Source organism: Pelophylax lessonae (assembly GCF_965119305.1).
Source record: "Pelophylax lessonae genome assembly, chromosome: 4".
Lineage (NCBI taxonomy): Eukaryota > Metazoa > Chordata > Amphibia > Anura > Ranidae > Pelophylax > Pelophylax lessonae.
Window position 1 is genome coordinate 608,916,095 of NC_138771.1, and position 19,444 is coordinate 608,935,538.

The 19,444-nt window shown below is 43.5% G+C and overlaps 1 protein-coding gene across 2 annotated transcripts in view; it reads right to left on the reverse strand.

Annotated features, from left to right (window-relative positions):
• CC2D1A (coiled-coil and C2 domain containing 1A) overlaps window positions 1-19,444 on the reverse strand; it is a 153,548-nt gene that overhangs the window by 24,094 nt on the left and 110,010 nt on the right. For both annotated transcript variants that reach the window (XM_082254838.1, XM_082254837.1), the window contains exons 24-28: window positions 16,623-16,687; window positions 8,891-8,951; window positions 6,971-7,097; window positions 5,538-5,614; window positions 3,752-3,799 (exon numbers count right to left, since the gene is read on the reverse strand). In XM_082254838.1, the coding sequence (XP_082110964.1) occupies window positions 3,752-3,799; window positions 5,538-5,614; window positions 6,971-7,097; window positions 8,891-8,951; window positions 16,623-16,687 (378 nt within the window). The remainder of the gene's footprint in view (window positions 1-3,751; window positions 3,800-5,537; window positions 5,615-6,970; window positions 7,098-8,890; window positions 8,952-16,622; window positions 16,688-19,444) is intronic.

Consider the following 19,444-nt stretch of genomic DNA (forward strand, 5'->3'; position numbering starts at 1 on the left):
TCAAGGTTTTGTACAAAGAAAGGTGATAAAAACCTGAAAATCAAAGTTTGAAGAAGAAACTTATTCAACAGAAGAAACAAAGCAATAGACGGTCCCCATTGTTCTAGGGTGAAAACTAACTCTTCTTAAGACGCAATAGTATTGACTCAGCTGAAAACATAAGCCTCTTCAACAAAATGGTGACTAGGATGTGTACATCTGTGTATGTAGATATGTTTATATATATATATATATATATATATATATGTATACACATGTATGTATATATGTGCGTGTAGGTGTGTAGGTATATGCATGTATATGTGTATGGTACATATGTACATGTGCGTGTGTGGATATGTGTGTGTACATGTATGGGTATGTGTGTACACGCACGTGTATTAATATATCTGTGTGTGTATGTGCATGTGTGTGTGCGTATCCAGTTATCACCATATATTGAACTTTGTTGTTATATGTAGGGGATAGTGTTTCACAAGAATAATTCATCAATAGAGATGGCTCACCCACCAAATCACAAATAATGTTCAATGATGATATAAACTACACTAGCATGAGATATCCCTATAAATCTCTTGTACTTAAAGAATATTACACAAGGATTATGGAATTATTCCTACAGGAAATGAATACAGCTATTAATAATGACACTACCAGCAGAAAACATAATCTTGAATCAAAATATTGAAATGTTATAAAAAGCAGAAATCACCAAATCCCCAAAAATATAATTCATATATGGTTTATAGCAACTCCCACATCACATTATAGGACAATCCCATTTGCAATGATGCAACTAACTGTTAACCAATGGGCAGGTGACAATCGACCAGTCACTGCCCACTTCTGAAAACCACCACTGAAGAAACAGTCAATATTGGTTGGGGAGTGGTCATTTCAATCAATAGTTTCTGATCATATAAATAAGGACCCCGGGAAAAACAAGGGACTCTGAAAAAAAAAAAAATCCTAAAAAACACGCCTAAGGAAGGACACAGGAAAAGACTGCTGCCATTTTGACCACTGCCCATTGGCTGATCTCCTGCTGAGAGACGAACTACTTTACTTTGAACATTTTCCTTGGAAGGAGTGGTGAGAGATAGACTTAATAATTTAAACCATTTACTCCCAAGATAATAGGAAGTGTATGACATTGTCTGAAATTATACATATATGGTCATTTACATTGGGTAGAGCAACTCTATATGTTAATTTTTCTTTTCACTGAATCAATTGATTTTATGAATTTCAAGTGTTTGTCTAGAGTTAAGGCTAAATTTAAGTGTGTTGGGTATAATAGGGTGTGACTCTTTAAGATAAGTTCCTTTCTTTCCTACGGCCGCGGAAAGTGAGAAACTGCCTTAAGAGTGGTCAGGCATTTTGTTTTTAATATTTTAATTCACAGTTAATTTTACTTTTATCGGGTTATATTTAATTCTGTGTCTGGTTTAAAAAAAAAATTTAATTCTAATCACATTGTATCTGTGCAACGTATTTTGATATTGTGTGTGGAATATTAATCACCAGTAAATTTAGTTTTGTATGTAAATATATAATTATACTCGTATCTTAATAAATTATATTTATTGATTTAATTGGGAGATATTTATATATTGGTAAGAATTCACCGTAAGCGCCAAGGGCTCAGGAAAATTGTTGTGGTATATTATTGGAGGTCTGAACAAAATTGATTGGGTTTTTCTTAGTTATTAAACTATTTGCCGTAATCGGCTGGAGGCACTGCGTCATAATTCTATTGATAGTTCAGACATCGCCTTTTAGTAATAAATTAACAATAGTCAAATTTTATACCAAAACGCACAACAATATATACGCATTTATGCACTATAGCCACATTGTTTTGCCAGGAATATCTGGTGTAAATACACCTGAATTGTGTGCAAGGACCCTTAGCAGAAATCACAGCTTTTAATGTTTCTTGTATCAAGTTACCAGTCTTTTTATTACATCTTTAGGCGGATTTTTTTCTTCCCCACTTTTTCTCTTAGAGCACTGGATGTTCAAAATTATTCTTAGGTCGCCTTGAATGTGCTGCACATTTCATATCTAACTGCATTTTTGTTGAGTTAGGGATCATGCACACGGGTGTAGAAATTTAGACCTTGCTGGTAGAAAGCTGGCACCAAGATTCTTCATAAAAAATAGTCTATAGTGCATTACAACTCCATACAGACATATGTGTGTCTTTGTGCCTGTTCCACCTAGTGAATGACTCATTCAGGGCAAGGTAAGCGTTTACACAATAAAATCTGACCACGATGCAAAATTTCCTAGTTTATGCTTATGCAGCTCAATGCTATGGGGGAATACTGACCACAATGCACCTGTGTACATGGGCACATAGCCTGCAAGACTGCTCTGTGCAGATCCATATAAAAGAGTACACAGTACAGATCTGAACGCAGCGTTTTATACGCCTGAGTGTTACGAGCCATGATACCTATTAAGCGCACTAACAGTAATTGCAAAATTCACATTTTAGAGGCTATAAAGAATGAGGGCCTCATTTAATCAATGAATGAGTCATCCAAATGGACAGAGCGATCCGCAAAGATGAACAGGGACAGAAGTGAATGGAATGCCAATGCACCTAAAACCTCACCGTATCTGACCCGTTTTTAGCCACACAGCGCACTACAACACACCACAGTGCCCTGGGGTGTACTGCAAGGTAGGACCTTTTGCCTTATTGCATTGATTCTGAATGGCACTGCAACACGCTAATGAAATTATGCTGCTGTACAGTGCATTGTGGTTAATACAAACGTTACTGCAAAACAAAGATGTGCTGCTAGCAATAAAACTCATACATTGTAACCGAAAGATGCAAGTTCTTCCCTTACGCAATCTCTGAGTACTCCTCTGTGGTTCAATGAGGGTTTGGCAGAGCTCGCTAAGCTTCCTGAAGTAGAACGTTCGGCTCAAATATGTTCATCAGCTGTTTTCCTCTGGGACCCTTAAATCATTTTTCATGTTAAGGGCTAAACTCCAGAACATAGCTTTGCTATATAAAAAAACATTCCAAACTGGTTTCTAGATATTCTTCATTGTTAATATACTCTAGAGGCATCATCCCGGTACAACCACGTAAAGTCAGCCGACGTAGGGATACGTCAGTTTGCGTTAAGTGGTTAAATTGATGAAGAAATTTGATTTTTTACATTTTTTTAATTGGATATGTTTTATAGCAGAAAGTAAAAAGTATTGTTTTTTTTGTTTCAAAATTGTCAGCCCCTTTTTTTTTTTTTTAGCGCAAAAAAATAAAAGCCGCAGAGGTTATCAAATACCACCAAAAGAAAGCTCTATTTGTGAGAAAAAAGGACACATTTTATTTGGGTACAGTCTTGCATGACTGTGCAGTTGTCAGTGAAAGTAACGCAGTGCCGTATCACAAAAAATGGCCTAGCCATTAGACCCCGTTCACACTGGGGCGACTGGTCGCCTGACAGGTCGCCTGCCATAGAGAAGCTGTGGACCCGTTCTAATAGGAGCGACACAAGTCGCTCCGACTTAGAAAAAGGGTCCGGGGGTTCTTTGGGGCGACCTGGAGCAACCTGCATTGACTTCAATGTTATGAAGTCCGTGCCGGCCGCTCCGAGCGAGCTGCGCGCCGCGACTTGTGAGGTCGCCCCGGCAAGTCGGATCGCCCCAGTGTGAACGGGTCTTAAGGAGCGTAAATCCAGTAGTTAAAAAAAAACAAAAAAAACCACACCACACACATTGTACACACCTCGTTCCCCACAAGATTCCTCTTGTATAACGCCTCCTTGGCTCCTTCCTAGAAGGAAAAAAAAAAAAAAAATCATGGTTGGTTAGCAGTCTATTAGCGCTCAGATAATGCTACTCATCTTAGTGATAGGAATAAAGACTACCTGCCTTATTTATTAAAGTACATTTAATAAGCAATACCAGTAGTAAAAGAAACTGAACCTGAACCTGAACCTGAACTGAACGAGATCTGAACCTGATTGCTTGTTGTCATGCAGCAAAAATGTTCTTATTTTGTTTACTATATTAAATAAAGTCCCAATATTTGCTTCATGGTTTCACAAATGCTCCTTATTGCTCTCACATCAGACCCATAGAAAGTGCAATTCTTTTCCTGTGTCATATTGTCTGTTTATGGCCAGCCAGCCCGAAGTGAGTCAGATACTGGTTTCTTGCATCTTAAATGTCAAGTATAATGTACGCACATAACACCTTTTCTGTGACAAATCCTCCTTATGGAGATATTAGGGGTCTGCCTTAACAGATTAAGTACAAACGGAAATCAATTTGTTGTTATCTTAGCTACAGCAGCTGGGATCTGACAACTCTGAACCTGGAAGTGTTCATAACTGTGTGCTTCAGTGTTCATGCCTCAAAGGGAATATCAAGATACGGAGGTTTCTCATCTCTCTCCTACTCTCTCCATCCTGAGGGCTGCAGGGAATAATCTGGGCTACCACAGGACTCATCGGAGCCAAGAACATGTGTTGGGGTGTTTCAGTCAGGTAGGGGAATCATTTCTACTGGCGAGCTCAAAGGTGGCTGTTCAAAATGTAGGCAACCCCTGTGGATGGTGTTTGTTTACATTCTGATACTGCCATGCCATAATAGGTATAGTGGCAGCAGTAAAAGAGTTAAGGGTAAGGTTGTTTGAGTCTGTGTTCATTTAGGAGGAGGAGAAAACGTTAAAAACATAAGTATCTAAACCGGGGTTGTCCAACCCGTGGGCCGCAGGCTGCAATCGGCCCCAAAGAGTTTAGAATGTGGTCCGGGTCCATCTGGAGGGAAGCTAAAAATGTCATTCAAACATAGCAGCTGCGGCAACCTACGTGGACAAGCCAGGCAAATGCACGCCTGGAGGGATGCTGGAGCTGCCATGTTTGCAATTGCACTAGCCGCAGGGAATGCAGGGGCACCAGGCAAGTAAATACTGCATGGTCGGATCTAGAGGGGTGCCAGATTACAATTGCACCCCCTGCCCACAACCCACACAGCATATACATAGGGTACATTCCAGCTGGTGATTGGGGCGAATTGTAGCAGCAATTCCTCAGCGGGTAGCTGTGGCTGTCGGCGCTGTTCACTATGACAGTTCACCGGCAGCCTCACCTATTCTCGGCTCTCTACACAGCCAGAGATTACCTGCGACGATCACTACTAGATGCACTTTGTCTGCGTCTACCAGTGATCACTGCGGGTAATTGCTGGCTGTGTAGAGTGCGGCCACCATGACCTGTTCTTATAGTGAACAGGCCCAGCGGCTGCACCTACCCGCTGAGAGCAGCAGGAGGAACTGCTCATTAGCAATCCTTCATGTTATTTTATGTGTGGCCCAAGACCATTCCTCTTCTTCCAATGTGGCCTAGGAAGGTCAAAAGTTTGGACACTAAACTGTAAAATGTGGATACAATATTGATCTGCATTTGGCAGAGAACAGACTAGGAAAAAAGGGTTAGTAAAATCCCAAACTCTAGACTGATGACATACTGTAAACAGTAATAAATTGTAGCCCTATTCCATTCACTCACCCGGTTTCCTTCTTGACCAAGACGCCGGGCAGAGTCAGAATAAAACTGTAGGTACCGTTCCAGCTGCCGAATATATTCTGAAAGATAGAAGAACAGAGTCCAAGTGTTTGTCTGGCTAAAATAAAAATAAAAATGCAATACATGCACATTTGCCCTTGTTGTGCCTCTTAAAAATGTTTCAAGAACAGAAAAATATCAGCTGATCTGCTCACAGTCCAGTGAGCTCCTAATTTCCTGTAGTAAACTGACAAAGCTGCCTTTTCTGCATGGAAACCTCACCCCAGGGAGTGCTGTCAGCCTCCCTCCCTTTGTGGACTACAAAACACCTCCCCTTCTCCCCATCATAATATAAGGGGTAGTGTTCCCAAGTTCAGCAGAGACTTTTAAGGTTGAGGTTTTACATTATCAGTAGAAAAGAATGAGTGGCAATCTTAAAGGAGAAGTATGGCCCGACTTCTCCTGTGAGTCACAGAAGTGCAATTCATTCTGCCTTTGACACATATTCAGCCAACAGTGGGTTAAAATCTGCTGTCAGCTGATGTCACCAATCCAGATGCCGAAGGGATCCTGACTTTAAAGGTCGGGGTCTACCCAGATGCCTGACCACCAACTGTCTCAGCCTCTCACCCCCTCCACAGCCTGGCGCTCCAGTGAGTGCTGGAGGAGCAGAGGGGAGAGCTGGTGGCTAACAGTCACTGGCTCCATGCTCACTGAAGGTTGATCACTCAGTTCTCGATCTTAGAAGCAACAGGGACAGATGCAGCATCCATCGACCAGATAAGGTGAGTATAAATATTTATTTTTTGTTTTTATTTCCTATTTCTTTTAAATGTGCGACCAATTAAAACCTAGGTTGACTTTTTTCACATTTTCCTTTCTGCGCATTCTTTGTTTTTTTTTGATGATTGCCATGTCCCTGTGGCATCCCACAATGTGATACAGGCACCTGGATGACCAATGAAGAGATGCACACTGTCAAGAAAGGAAGTGGCTGTTAATGCCGGAAACAGGCACCCTAAAACCCATACACAGGATGCATACCACCAGCTGTGGCTCAACATTTTTTTGGGTACTGACTTCCTACCTACAGCTGCTGCTTGAACTATCCATAAACGTGCTGATATATATTCTTCTTGAAAAGCCATGAATCTGACCCAACGAAAGCACTGGCTGCGTTTTCCCCAGTTTTGAACACTGTCCTCTGTACCATTTGTAGAGGCTGCACTACATACTACCCTATCTGTCACCAATGTTGACAATGCCAAGTTTCTCCTGAAAATGATAACTGCTTGTCATTCCGACTTCAAGTCAATGACTTGCAAAAATATGCAGCAAATAAACATCAGGAGAAGCAGAGCTTCTGATTCTCCTCAGCTAAGCTAAGAAGTTAGGCTCTGAAACAAACACTCTGCAATTAGAAGTTAGGCCCTCACCAGCTTGAAGTGGAGCTCCTCCCTTACGCAGCTGCTGTATCTGTTGCTGACCCCTTTGACTGACATCATTAAGGAGAGCCACCAAGTCTTCAGGGGGAGGCCGCTGCTGCTGCCTGTAGCCTTGAATCTGAAAAAAAAAAAAAGTAACAAAATGTATAAAGTACCCACAGGCCTAGGATGTCATCTGCGAGGGCAAAGATTAATAAATAGGAATGCTGCTGTTTGCATCAATAGAGGGATGGAGGAGCAATGAGCCAGGGGCTGCCTATCCAGGGAATTAGCGATCAGTGCTGATTAAAGAATAAGTTCACCTTTGTTAAAAATTAACAAATGCTCATCTTTCTACAACTGTCAGTACACTGTCTGCCTGTACCTCCTATACGGGCAGGCAGTTACTGAATGGCAGGAAGATGAATGGACTAAGAAATCAGTCACCAGCGCTTTTGCAGTTCATAGAGAACTACAAGATGTCTGCCGCGATGGATGACGGTACTTGTAGTCTATTCATTCACAATCCGCTTGCTCAGCAGGGGATCTTTCCACTAGGGCTCAACCGATTATCGGCAATGCCGATATATCGGGGGCCAATATGCACTTTCCCTGATATATCGGAATCGGCCCCTGAGGTTACCGATATTGCCGATATTGCTGATATTTTGGGAAAGTGCTGTACCAGGGTGATGCCTGCAGCTAGAGGCATCACCCCCCTACCGGCATCCATAGCCGTAATAACTGAGGAGCCACTCGGCTGTCATTACAGGTAGCGGGAGGAGACCTCCCCTCCAGCGGCTCGCCCGGGTCTTCCGTCCCACCGGGAGACCCGGGGAACCATCCTGCACAGCTGTTGAAGACCCGATCAAAGCCGCATTTGGCTCTGATCGGGTCTCCATGTAAAAACCCGGAAGCGATTTCATGACATCACTTCCAGGTACTCGGTGCTAAATTTAAAAAAATGACAGGATTCAAAACAGCCAAACTTGGCGTTATTAATGCTTTTAAGTGCAAAGAAGGGGTTTGGCGTCTTTTAGACCCCTAGATCCCTCCACAACAGTACCGGTCAAGAAAAAAAAAAAAAAAAATCGGCCAATACCAATATTCAATGGCCAAAATATCGGTATCGGCTTTAAAAAATACCATTATCAGTCGATCACTACTTTCCACTGATCCTTGATGAGCAGACAGAAGATAGTGGCGGTCGGATGTAAACATACTGCTTGTCCGTTTACACCCCCTGTTTACGCCATCTGATGCAATCGGATCGGATCCCCAGCCATCTGTTTTTAGTGGATCACATTGGATGTAGGTGGGTGTAAACGAACACATAGGGGACAATACAGGTTCCAATCGGCTCTGTCTGAAAAACGGACAGGCGGACTTGATTGGAACATTGGTGTGAAAGGGCCCTTGGCCTCTAACTCATCTGAATAATGTCCAGCCCAAATCGTGCTGACCAGGCCTCATAGATTGTTTCTCAATGCATCAGTTGATGGACATTTTCTGTGCAAGGGCAGCATAAGTGGAACCCCCGTCTGCTTTGAAATCTTTACCTGGGAGAGACGTTGCTGATGCAGTATAACTACCTTGTGTCTTGTTGCTGTGCTCAGTCTTGCCGCGGTGTATGACCCTGTGACATGCAATTGTATTCCACAACCTCACCTTAGTATCAGAGTTTGGCTGTTCCTCACCCAGTTTTAAGCCTCCTACACAGCTGTTTCTACTCTACACCTGGTACTTCTGTGTATGAAAGACCAGGTGCTCCCCTTCCTTCCCCTCATGCAACAGCACTGCTGTTTCACATGGGTGGGTGGGTGTGGGGGGAGTTCTAGCCCTGTCTAAACACCGAATAAAGTAACTGAAAATTTTCAGAGCTCTCGCTCTTGTGCTAAGGGTCACTCAGAGAAATACAAACATCACACTTACCTTCTTCTCCAGTTTCTCTTTCTCATACGCTAACACGCTCAAGCTGTGCAGAGTTGGAGCACTGAAACCGAACCAAAACATTTTTATTACATGGTAAAGCATATCTAATCATAAAAAATATATATATAACAGCTCACCAGTCTTTAATGAGATAGCTGCATAAGTTTTTTTTTTCCAGGACTTTTTGCCCTTTCTTTTTTACCTGGTGATTCTGCCAGTAACACACTCCCTGCCCTTGGCTGATATTCACCCACTATACTTTATTCCTTGAGGAGCAGCGTTGGCACACAAGTACAGGGAGTATATTAGCACTACAGAGGTAACCTGGGCAGGGCTAATAACTCTGGTTAAAGGGGACCTTGCACTAAAATGGAAGGTCTAATTATGAAGCTGCCCCTAGCTCCTGCTGTCAAAACACTGCATTATGGAAATTAAAATAAAAACCGTGGGAGAAAATCATAAAAAAAAAAGTCTTACCTTATTCCCAAACTTATGGCGGGTTCACCTAAGCAAGGTGACGTCGTTGGGTTTCCTTGCAGAATTCTTAGGAAAGTTGAGGATCGAAAATCCCACAAGAACAGGCTCCTGCAGAGTGCAGTAGCATCCTCCCGCGAGATTTGGGATCCTGAACCTTAACAGAGACTCAGAGACCCAGTGATGTCAGTGATGGGAAGCGGATGGAAACCAGGAGGACTTCCATTTTTAAGGGCCCCTTCAAACTCATCAGTTTTTTTTCCGTTTTTGTCTTACCAGAAGCAGAAGAAAAATGCATAACTATTAAATCTTAATGAACTCTTCATACCAGTCAGTTGCAATTTTAACCACTTAAAGTGTTTGTTACCCTACAAAAAAAAAAAAAAAAAAATAGAGATCCTGTATCCTCATAGCAGGTTTAACAGCACAGTGCTTGTGCTGTCTAACCTACCCCTCTGGAAACTGTAAAAAACCTGGCTGATCCTGCCACTTCCTGTGTCCCCCTTTCTGTACGGACCACGATAATCATGGCTAATGAGCCCTGACCACCGTGGTCAGCCTGCGTGCCTCTGTCATCCCTAGCTCTCCTCTCCTGGTCTGTCAGCTCCATGTGTCTGTGTCTCTGCCCCCCCCCCCCCCCCCCGCTGATAATAAACCAGTCAAATGTCACTGCCAGCCCCTCTCTGTTAAGCTCCTATCTTGCACTGTATAACTGCTTGTATGAAACAATGCTTCTAAATACCTTTTTGAGAAGTGTCTTTAGGTCTGTTACATTACTCCTGGCCGCTCTGATAACACAATCCAGGGCTACAGCAGGAGGAGTCACTGCTGTCGGTCACGTGAGTCCTGGCTGACGTCAGGGGGAGAACTCGGCTCCTCCTGCTTTAGCCCTGGATTGTGTTATCAGAGTGGCCGGGAGTCACGTGACAGGTCTTAAGACACTTCTCAAAAAGGTAGATAGAGGCATTGTTTCAAACAGTTATACAATGCAGGATAGGAGATTAAAAGAGGGGCTGGCAGCAAGGCAATGGTTAAGGGTTACAAACCCTTTAAGGACCAGGCCCATTTCTGACATCGGTTTTGTTGTTGTAGGGTAAAATCAGTATTTTTGCTAGAAAATTACTTAGAATTCCCAAACACTGTATATTTTTTTTTTTTTAGCAGAGAACCTAGAGAATAAAATAGAGATCATTGCAATACTTTTTCACACTGTATTTGTGCTATTTTTTGGGAAAAAATGTTGAATTAAAAAATAAGAAAACTGTAAAGTTAGCCCAACTTTTTTCTATATTTGAAAGATGTTACGCCAAGTAAACCGATACCCAACATATCATGCTTTAAAATTGCGCACGCTCGTGGAATGGTGACAAACTTTGGTACCTAAAAATCTCCATAGGCGACGCTGTTTTTCTACAGGCTACCAATTTAGAGTTACAGAGGAGGTCTAGTGCTAGAATTATTGCTCTCGCTCTAACAATTGCAGCGATACATCACGTGTGCTTAGAACACATTTTACATATGTGGGCACAACTTTTTGTTCTTATTGGTTTAACTTTTTAATTTCTCATTGTCCCTTTAAAAAATTGTTTTTGATCACTTTTATTCCTATTACAAGAAATGTAAACATCCCTTATAATAGAAATAAGCAGAACAGGGCCTCTTTATTGTGAGATATGGGGTCAAAAAGACCTCAGATCTCACATTTACTCTTACAAAGCAATATTAGTAGTAATAATAACTATTTTAGTAATTAATATTATCAGCAATAATAACTATTTTAGTAATTAATATTAGTAGTAATAACAGGTATTTATTTTTTTACATGAAAAAAATTGTCCCTTTAAAGTGATGTTCGATGTCGCCCTGGTCCTCCAAGGACATAGAGTCGAGTGGGGGCCATTTTGCCCGCACTCAACTTCCTGCCCATCCGCACAGAGAACTGGATTGTTTTCTCCACTACCAAATGCTCCGGTAAGTGGGGAAAACAACCAGTAAGCGGCGGGAGGAGGGGCGGCACCTCTCCCGCCACCCATAAAAGTGATCCCGTGGTGAATCCGCCACCGGGACCACTTTTATGCTAAAGCGGACCGCCCACCTTTTAAAAATATACCGGGGTTATGGCAGCTATCTGCTGCCACGACCTCGGTATTTAACGTTAAAGTAGCGATGTAAATACATGATGGGCGGTCCAGAAGTGGTAGTCCTGTATGCAGCATTTTTGGTGTGGTAAAATAAACGCACCAAAAACACACTTCCCCCATTGATATGAATGAAAATGCATCAAAAGTACACCCACGGTTGCATATCCTTTATTCACAGATGCAAAACACACCAGAAATATGGCAAAAATGCATATGCGTTTTTAAAGCGTTTTTGCAACAGAGCAGTGTGTAATCAGCCAAATGCATTTTCTTTTCTTTAATGCAGCATTTTGTAAACAGAAGGTGGAGGGGAAGCAACATATGCAGATCTCACATTTTAGTCCACCTTCAGATTTAAATGCAGTTTGCAGGAACTTACAAACTCACTGGACTTATGGCAGGATCAACAGTTTTTTTTTTTTTTTAAATAGATATAACAAAATGCTTACAATGGTATATTTGACAGATCAAAGGAAGCAATCAGGAGAAGATAATTGTTAGGGTTTGCATACAATTAATGTGAACCTGTCAAAAGTTAAGATGACCAAGCATTGGTATGCACTACAAGGAGTCTGCGCATGCCATGTGTTCTAGAAAAATCTTCAGGGCCTGGGTACATGTCATCTGCAAACTCTGACTTCAACCATAGGTCAGAGCTATGGTATGCCCCTCCCCTAACAAACCACTAGGAAAACCTTTCCTAGAGAATTGTGACACACCTTGTCCAATGATAATAAAACCCAACCATCATCTTTGTAGCTCAGGTTTAAAAAATAAAGGCAAACATTGTTCAGGTACAAAAACATGCCATATAACATTTTGTTTTTGATCTAGAACTGTAAGATAGGTCTTATAATGTTTAGTAACTTTTTATTAACCACTTAAGTCCCGGAAGATTTTACCCCCTTCCTGACCAGGGCCTATTTTGCAATTCGGCACTGCGTGACTTTAACGGACAATTGCGCGGTCGTGCGATGCTGTACCTAAACAAGTTTGACGTCCTTTTTTCCCACAAACAGAGCTTTCTTTTGGTGGTATTTGATCACCTGTGCAATTTTTTGATCATGCGCTATAAACCAAAAAAGAGCGTAAATTTTGATAAAAAAAACAATATTTTTCACATTTTTTTATATGAAATTCCCCCCCCCCAAAAAAAGTAAAATATCTAAATTTTTTAACATTTTTGGCCAATTTGTTTTATGCTACATATGTTTGGTAAAAAATATCGCAAAAAGCGTATTTTGATTGGTTTGCGCAAAAGTTATCGCGTTTACTAACAAAGGGAAAGATTTTTGTTATTTTTGTTGTTTTTTTTTTTAACGTGTAATGGCGGCGATCTGCGAATTTTTTTGCGGTACTGCGACATTGCGGCGGACAGATCGGACCCTTGACTGACATTTTTGGGGTTACCAGTGACATTACTACGGTAATCAGTGCTATAAATATGCACTGTTACTGTAAAATTACACTGGCAGTGAAGGGGTTAACTTTTTTTGAGAGGGAGGGGTTATGTGTGTCCCTAGGGGCGTGATTCTAACTGTGATTGGCAGTGGCTTGAGGTGTAGGAACAGTGATCAACGGTCCTACATAGTAGAACCGTATGATCACTATTCCTACACAGGGGAGAATGACAGGCGTCTTGTTTACATCAGCCGCCTGCCTTTCTCCCTCTCCACCGACAATCGCGATCGTGGGGGGGGGGGGGGGGTCTGTGACCGCGCGGGAGCGCGCCTCCGGCGGCGCGCGCTTGCTCTTGAGACCCTCACAGGCTAGCGACGTAGTACTACGTCGCTTTGCCTATGAGGGGCTGACCGCCGCAGTAAATAGTCGTGCGGCGGTCGGCAAGTGGTTAAAGAGAATGTTCTACCAATACTGTTATTACCTTTATATGGATTTATAGAAAAACTCCTTAAAGCAGTATGTTATTTAACAATAAGGAGTTGCTGAAACCACTCCATGGAGCCAATTATCACATTTATCTTATTTTCCTGTAATGAGAAGGCAGCCAACAAGCAATCAATTTACAATGGGGAAAATGATTTGTTCCCCTGCAGATTTTGTAGGTTTGCCCACTTATAAAGAAATGAAGGTTCTATAATTTTTTATCATAGGTGTATTTTAAATTATAGAGACAGAATATCAACCAAAAATCCAGAAAAAATACATGATACAAATGTGGAAATAAGTATTTGATCCCCAAGCAAAACATAACTTAGGACTTGGTGGAGAAACCCTTGTTGGCAAGTACAGAGGTAAGACATTTCTTGTAGTTGGTTACCAGGTTTGTACACATCTCAGCAGGGATTTTGGCCCACTCTTCTCCAAATCATTAAGGTTTCTTGGCTGTCGCGTGGCAACTCAGTTTCATTTCCCTCCATACATTTTTCATAGGATTAAGGTCTGGAAACTGGTTAGGCCACTACATGACTTTAATGTGCTTCTTCTTGAGCCACTCTGTTGCCTTGGCAGTATGTTTTGGGTCATTGTCATGCTGGAAGACCCATCCACGACCCATCTTCAGTGTTCTGGCTGAGGGAAGAAGGTTCTCATCCAAGATTTTCCAATACATGGCGCCATTCATTGGCCCCTCAATGCAACAAAGTCAGCCTGTATCTTTAGCAGAGAAACAGCCCCAAAGATTAAGGTTTCCACTTCCGTGCTTGACTGTAGGGATGGTGTTCTTAGGGTCATAGTCAGCATTGTTTTTCCTCCAAACATGGCGAGTCGAGTTAGTGCCAAACAGCTAAATTTTGGCCTCATCTGACCACAGCACTTTCTCCCAATCCTTCTCATTTACAAGTTCATTGGCAAACTTCAGATGGTCCTGCGCATGTGCCTTCCTGAGGAGGGGGACCTGGCTGGCGTTGCAGGATTTCAATCCATAGCAGCATATTGGATTACCAATGGTTTGTTTGGTGACTGTGGTCCCAACTGCCTTTAGATCATTAACAAACTGGGCAGATCCCTCACCAATGAGCCTAAATGCATTGTCCAACACTTTAAAGGGCTGCACAAAACCCACTTGAACAGCTGAAGTACATTTCATCAAGTTAGACAGCCCACTTAAAATGAATAGACTGTAATGCTCCTCAACACCCAAAAATTCCAGTCTTGGATTTTTAGACACAAGAAGAAAGGGGAAGTAAAATACGCTCCCTAACCCCCTCTCCCTTAATACATCACATGCTCCTGGCCGCTTTTTCACTGATGGACCTGGAGCCAGGATTATACTTCTACTGTCATGCTGAGATGGCTCTGCTTAAAAGTAATGGATTTATTTCAATACCATGTGTGGAACGCAGAGTGCGCTCCAGCACTCTGGATCCCGCTGACACTCTACGAAGTGTCCAACATGGTTAGCCACATGTGACTCGCATGTTGGGCACTAAATCATAGCCGAACATTTTTTTGCTTTTTCTCATGGCTCAGACTGGCTCAGCTATGACATGCTGAGAACCCATAAGCAGGCAAAGCTTAAAATTACTGTACACTTTTCTGACGGTTAATAATAAACAAGCTGTAATGGTGCCTACAACAAATTTTTCTAGAACAATTTCCTGAAATCTCACCCAATAATAAAATTCAAAATATTAACAACCATCTACTAAGCCATTCACAACTCTGTCCCAGCTGCATCCTCATCTCAAAAAACCAACTAAACCATTCTCTACATTTTTCCCAAGACCTGCTCTGTAGCTACCTTGTCACCTCCTCCCATGCTCACCTCCAGGATTCTCCAGAACCTACCAAATCCTTGAACTCTCTATCTCCATCTCCTACTCCATCTTGTCTGACCATCTCTTACTCCATCCACCTTTTGGTCGATCCCTGAAAACCCATTTCTTCAGAGAGGCCTAACCCAGCCTCTAACTCAGTGGTCTCCAAACAGTGGCCCTTTGCATGCCTTTAGCTGGCCCGTGGGGCACCTTTCCTCCCACTAATACAAGACACTATTTCTCCCACTGACGCCAACAACGGGGCATAATTCCTGCAACGGACATCAACAAAGGGGCACTATTGCTCACACCGACGCCAAATATGGGGCACTATTCCTCCCACTGACACTAAATATGGGGCACTATTCCTCCCACTGATGCCAAATACGGGGCCCTATTCCTCTCACTGACACTAAATATGGGGCACTATTCCTCCCACTGACACTAAATATGGGGCACTATTCCTCCCACTGACACTAAATATGGGGCACTATTGCTCCAACTGACACCAAATATGGGGCACTATTCCTCCCACTGACACTAAATATGGGGCACTATTCCTCCCACTGACACCAAATATGGGGCACTATTGCTCCAACTGACACCAAATATGGGGCACTATTCCTCCCACTGATACCAAAGATGGGACCCTGTGCCTCCCCCTAGTACAAGAAATTGTTTGCATTGTTTACTCCCACTGATGCCAGGACAATTTCCACTCCCAATGGCCACAATCTGCCCCCCCCCCCCCCCAATGTCTAAAGGACAGTAAACTGAGCCTTTGTTTAGAGAGCTTGGAGACTCCTGCTCTAACTTATAGTGCCGGGTCACACTTGTGCGATGCGGGAAGGCTGCAAATTCGCAGCCTGTTCCCGCATCGCAAACGCACATCTGGCAGTTCACACTGCCATATGCGATACGCAGGGGGTGTCAATTAAATGTTAACGACACCCCCAGTTTGATCGCATATCGCAGTGCGATCTGACAGTTCGCACAGGATCGGATCGCACAAGTGTGAACCACTGTGCGATCCAATCCTGATGCGGCTGGAAAAAAAGGTCATGTGCGTGATTGGTGCGAATACAGTGCAAATTCAGCCATACAAAGTGTATGGCTGAATTTGCATCCGCACTTCCGATCGCATGTAATGAAGGAGCAGTGCGCTCCGAATTACATGCGATCGGTGCACTCGCTATAGTGTGAACCGGCCCATAAACTGTTCTTTTACTTTCTCCATCAGCTCATCCCCCACAGTTATTACCTTCTGTGTCACTTGACACTTCCCTTTAGATTCTTAGCTAGAATGAATGAGAAGGGCCCCTCTGTCTCCCTCCAGTTTGTAAAGTTCTGTGCAAACTGTTGGTGCTATAAAAATCCTGTATAATAAAACAATAATCTTACTTGGAAACAGAATGACTTCCTCCGGACTTATTTGGTGTTGGCTGTTTGGGTTTAGGAACAGTCGTCTGAAAAGAAAATTGCAATTTAGAAAGATAGCCAAAGAAGCGGACTGTTATGCGTGTACTTTTAGCCAATAATCCCCTCTGCCGTTTCACATCTTGTTATTTTATAATTATAACTGAACATCTTTTTTTAATTTCTGTAGGGCCAATTTTAATATTTTTTTCGCTTCAAGCAGATGACTTTCTTAAAGTTTAATTCCACCATTTTATTTATTTTTTAACTACTTGCCACTCGGTTACAGTAGATTTATTGTGGGCGTGCGGCAACTGCAGGCTCAGCAATGTAAATAAAGGTTGGGAGCCTGCTGACTCAAGCTGTGGTTGGATACTGCAGGATTTTGTCAGCAAGTCGCAGCCAGTAATTTATGGCTGGGACCTCTAACTGGCTATGTCCAATCACAGCAGAGTCCTGTGTGTACAAACAACATAGGACTCTGTACACAGAGCAGCAATTGGCTGTTCCTTCCAACAGACAGATCTGTTAGCAAAAGCAGCACATATTACACATAGTTAGGCATACAGTTAACCCCTTGATTGCACCTAGATGTTAACCCCTTCCCAGCCAGTGTCATTAGAACAGTAACAGTGTATAGTATTATCATTAATCACTGTATAAATGTCACTATCGATATCAGTGTAAGATAAGCCTGGTACACACTATGTCAGCTCCGGTCGGAGCGGCTGTACTAACTATGCAAAGTTAGTGCAGCAATATCCTCGCTAAGCTATTGTGTTCTGACAGGGGGACCCCCCCCAGAGAATCCTTGGCTTACAGCGCTGATCAGGAGTCAGCCAGCTGCTGGTGATCCAGCATGCCTGCCCAACAGAAGCCGGCCAAACAGCCACTCAAGGCCAACTTCTGTTCAATCCCCCGCTGAAGGAAGGTTAAGATATGAGCCACCAAGAAGGAGCGAGGATGAACCCCAAGCGATTCACACCACTTCCACGTACAATGGTAGATCTTCCTAGAAGTGGATTTCCTAGCTTTCAACAGTGTAGAAATCACATATTCAGATAAACCCCTATCCTTCAGCACCTGGCATTCAAAAACCAAGCCGTCAAAGCCCGCGACTGTAAAGCAGGATGGAAAATCTGTCCTTGGGACAGCAGATCCTCTCTGAGAGGAAGCTTCCAAGGAACCAGCTGCACCAGATCGGCGTACCAAGCCCGACGAGGACAGTCCGGAGCCACTAAGATGACCCGAATCCCTTCTGCCTCGATCCTGCGTAGAAATCTGGGTAGAAGCTTGAGAGGAGGGAAGGCTTAAATTAGCTGATACTGACCCCACGGGGCACCAGCGCAACTGTGGCGTCTGCCAGAGGATCCTGTGACCTAGCCACGAACCACAAGTCTCTGCACCTTTCTGTTGAGCCGAGACGCCAACAGATCCAACTCGGGCGTGCCCCACCAGAGACACAGCTGATAAAACACCTCCGGATGAAGGGACCACTCCCCTTGGTCCAACGCCTGCCAACTGAGGTAATCCGCCTGCCAATTTTACACCCTGGGAAGGTGTACGGCAGAGAGGGCTGGAACGAACTGTTCTACACACCTTAGAAATCCGGCTACCTCCAGAGCCGCCAGGACACTTCTTGTGCCCCCTTGGGGATTGACATAAGCCACAGCCATGGCATTGTACGATTAAATGAGCACTGGACAACCCTGAAGACGATCCGTCCAATGATCCAAACAGTCTGATCGCTCAGAGTTCCAAGACATTGATCGGTAGTCTGGACTCTTCCAACGTCCAGATCCACTGAGCAGAATGCTTGCCAAGGACACCTCCCCAGCCGAACAGGTTGGCATCTGTGGTGAACACTGTCCAATACAAGGGGAGGAAGGATTTTCCCAGCTGAAGTGCTGGAGAGCGAAGCCACCATATCAGGGACTCCCTCGTTCCCCGACTGAGCCGGATCTGATTGTTCAGCGACTGCGGAGTCTTGTCCCATTTGGTCAGAATCTCCCTTTGCAGGGACCTCGTATGGAACTGTGGAATCGGAATTGCCTCAAAAGGTAAACACCATCAGGCCCAGCTTTCGTATGCAAGTCCGGAGGGACAATCATCTGTTGGACAGCAGGAGGCGAAGTGCAGCCTGCAATTTCTGGAGTTTGTCCAGGGAAAGGAGCACTATGGCTAAGGCTGAGTCTAGAGTCAGGCCCAGATAGTCCAGCTTTGTGGATGGAGCCATTACAGACTTCTGAAAATTCAGAATACAGCCGAACTCCTGAGAAGCAGAGGCGAGACGAAAGGGTAATGCAACAAACTGATAATGCTCCTCTCCCACAGCAAAGCAGAGAAAAACGCAGGTGACTGGCACATATTGGAATGTGAAGATAGGCAACCTTGATATCGATAGAGGCGAGGAAATCTCCCTGATGCAGGGAAGCTACCACCGTTCGAATGGATTCCATTCTGAACTTCTGTACCCACACAAAGCAGTTAAGCGCCTTGAGGTCCAGGACTAGACGCACTTTGCCTTCCTTCCTGGGGACTGTAAACAGGTTTGAGTAAAAACCCGGAAAACGTTCTGGAGTCGAAAATGGGACAATCCCCCCTTGAAGGAACAGGTCTTGTACTGCCCCAAACAGGCCCTGTAAGCAGTCTGGGGACAGGCACAAATTGGAAGGAGACAAGAGCGAAACTTAATCTTGTAGCCAGACCAAATGACTTTGTGGATCCACTTGTCTTGCACCTGGGAAGTCCATGGGTCCGGAAACCAGTGAAGACGATCCCCCCCGCCCCCGATACAGGGGAGGGCA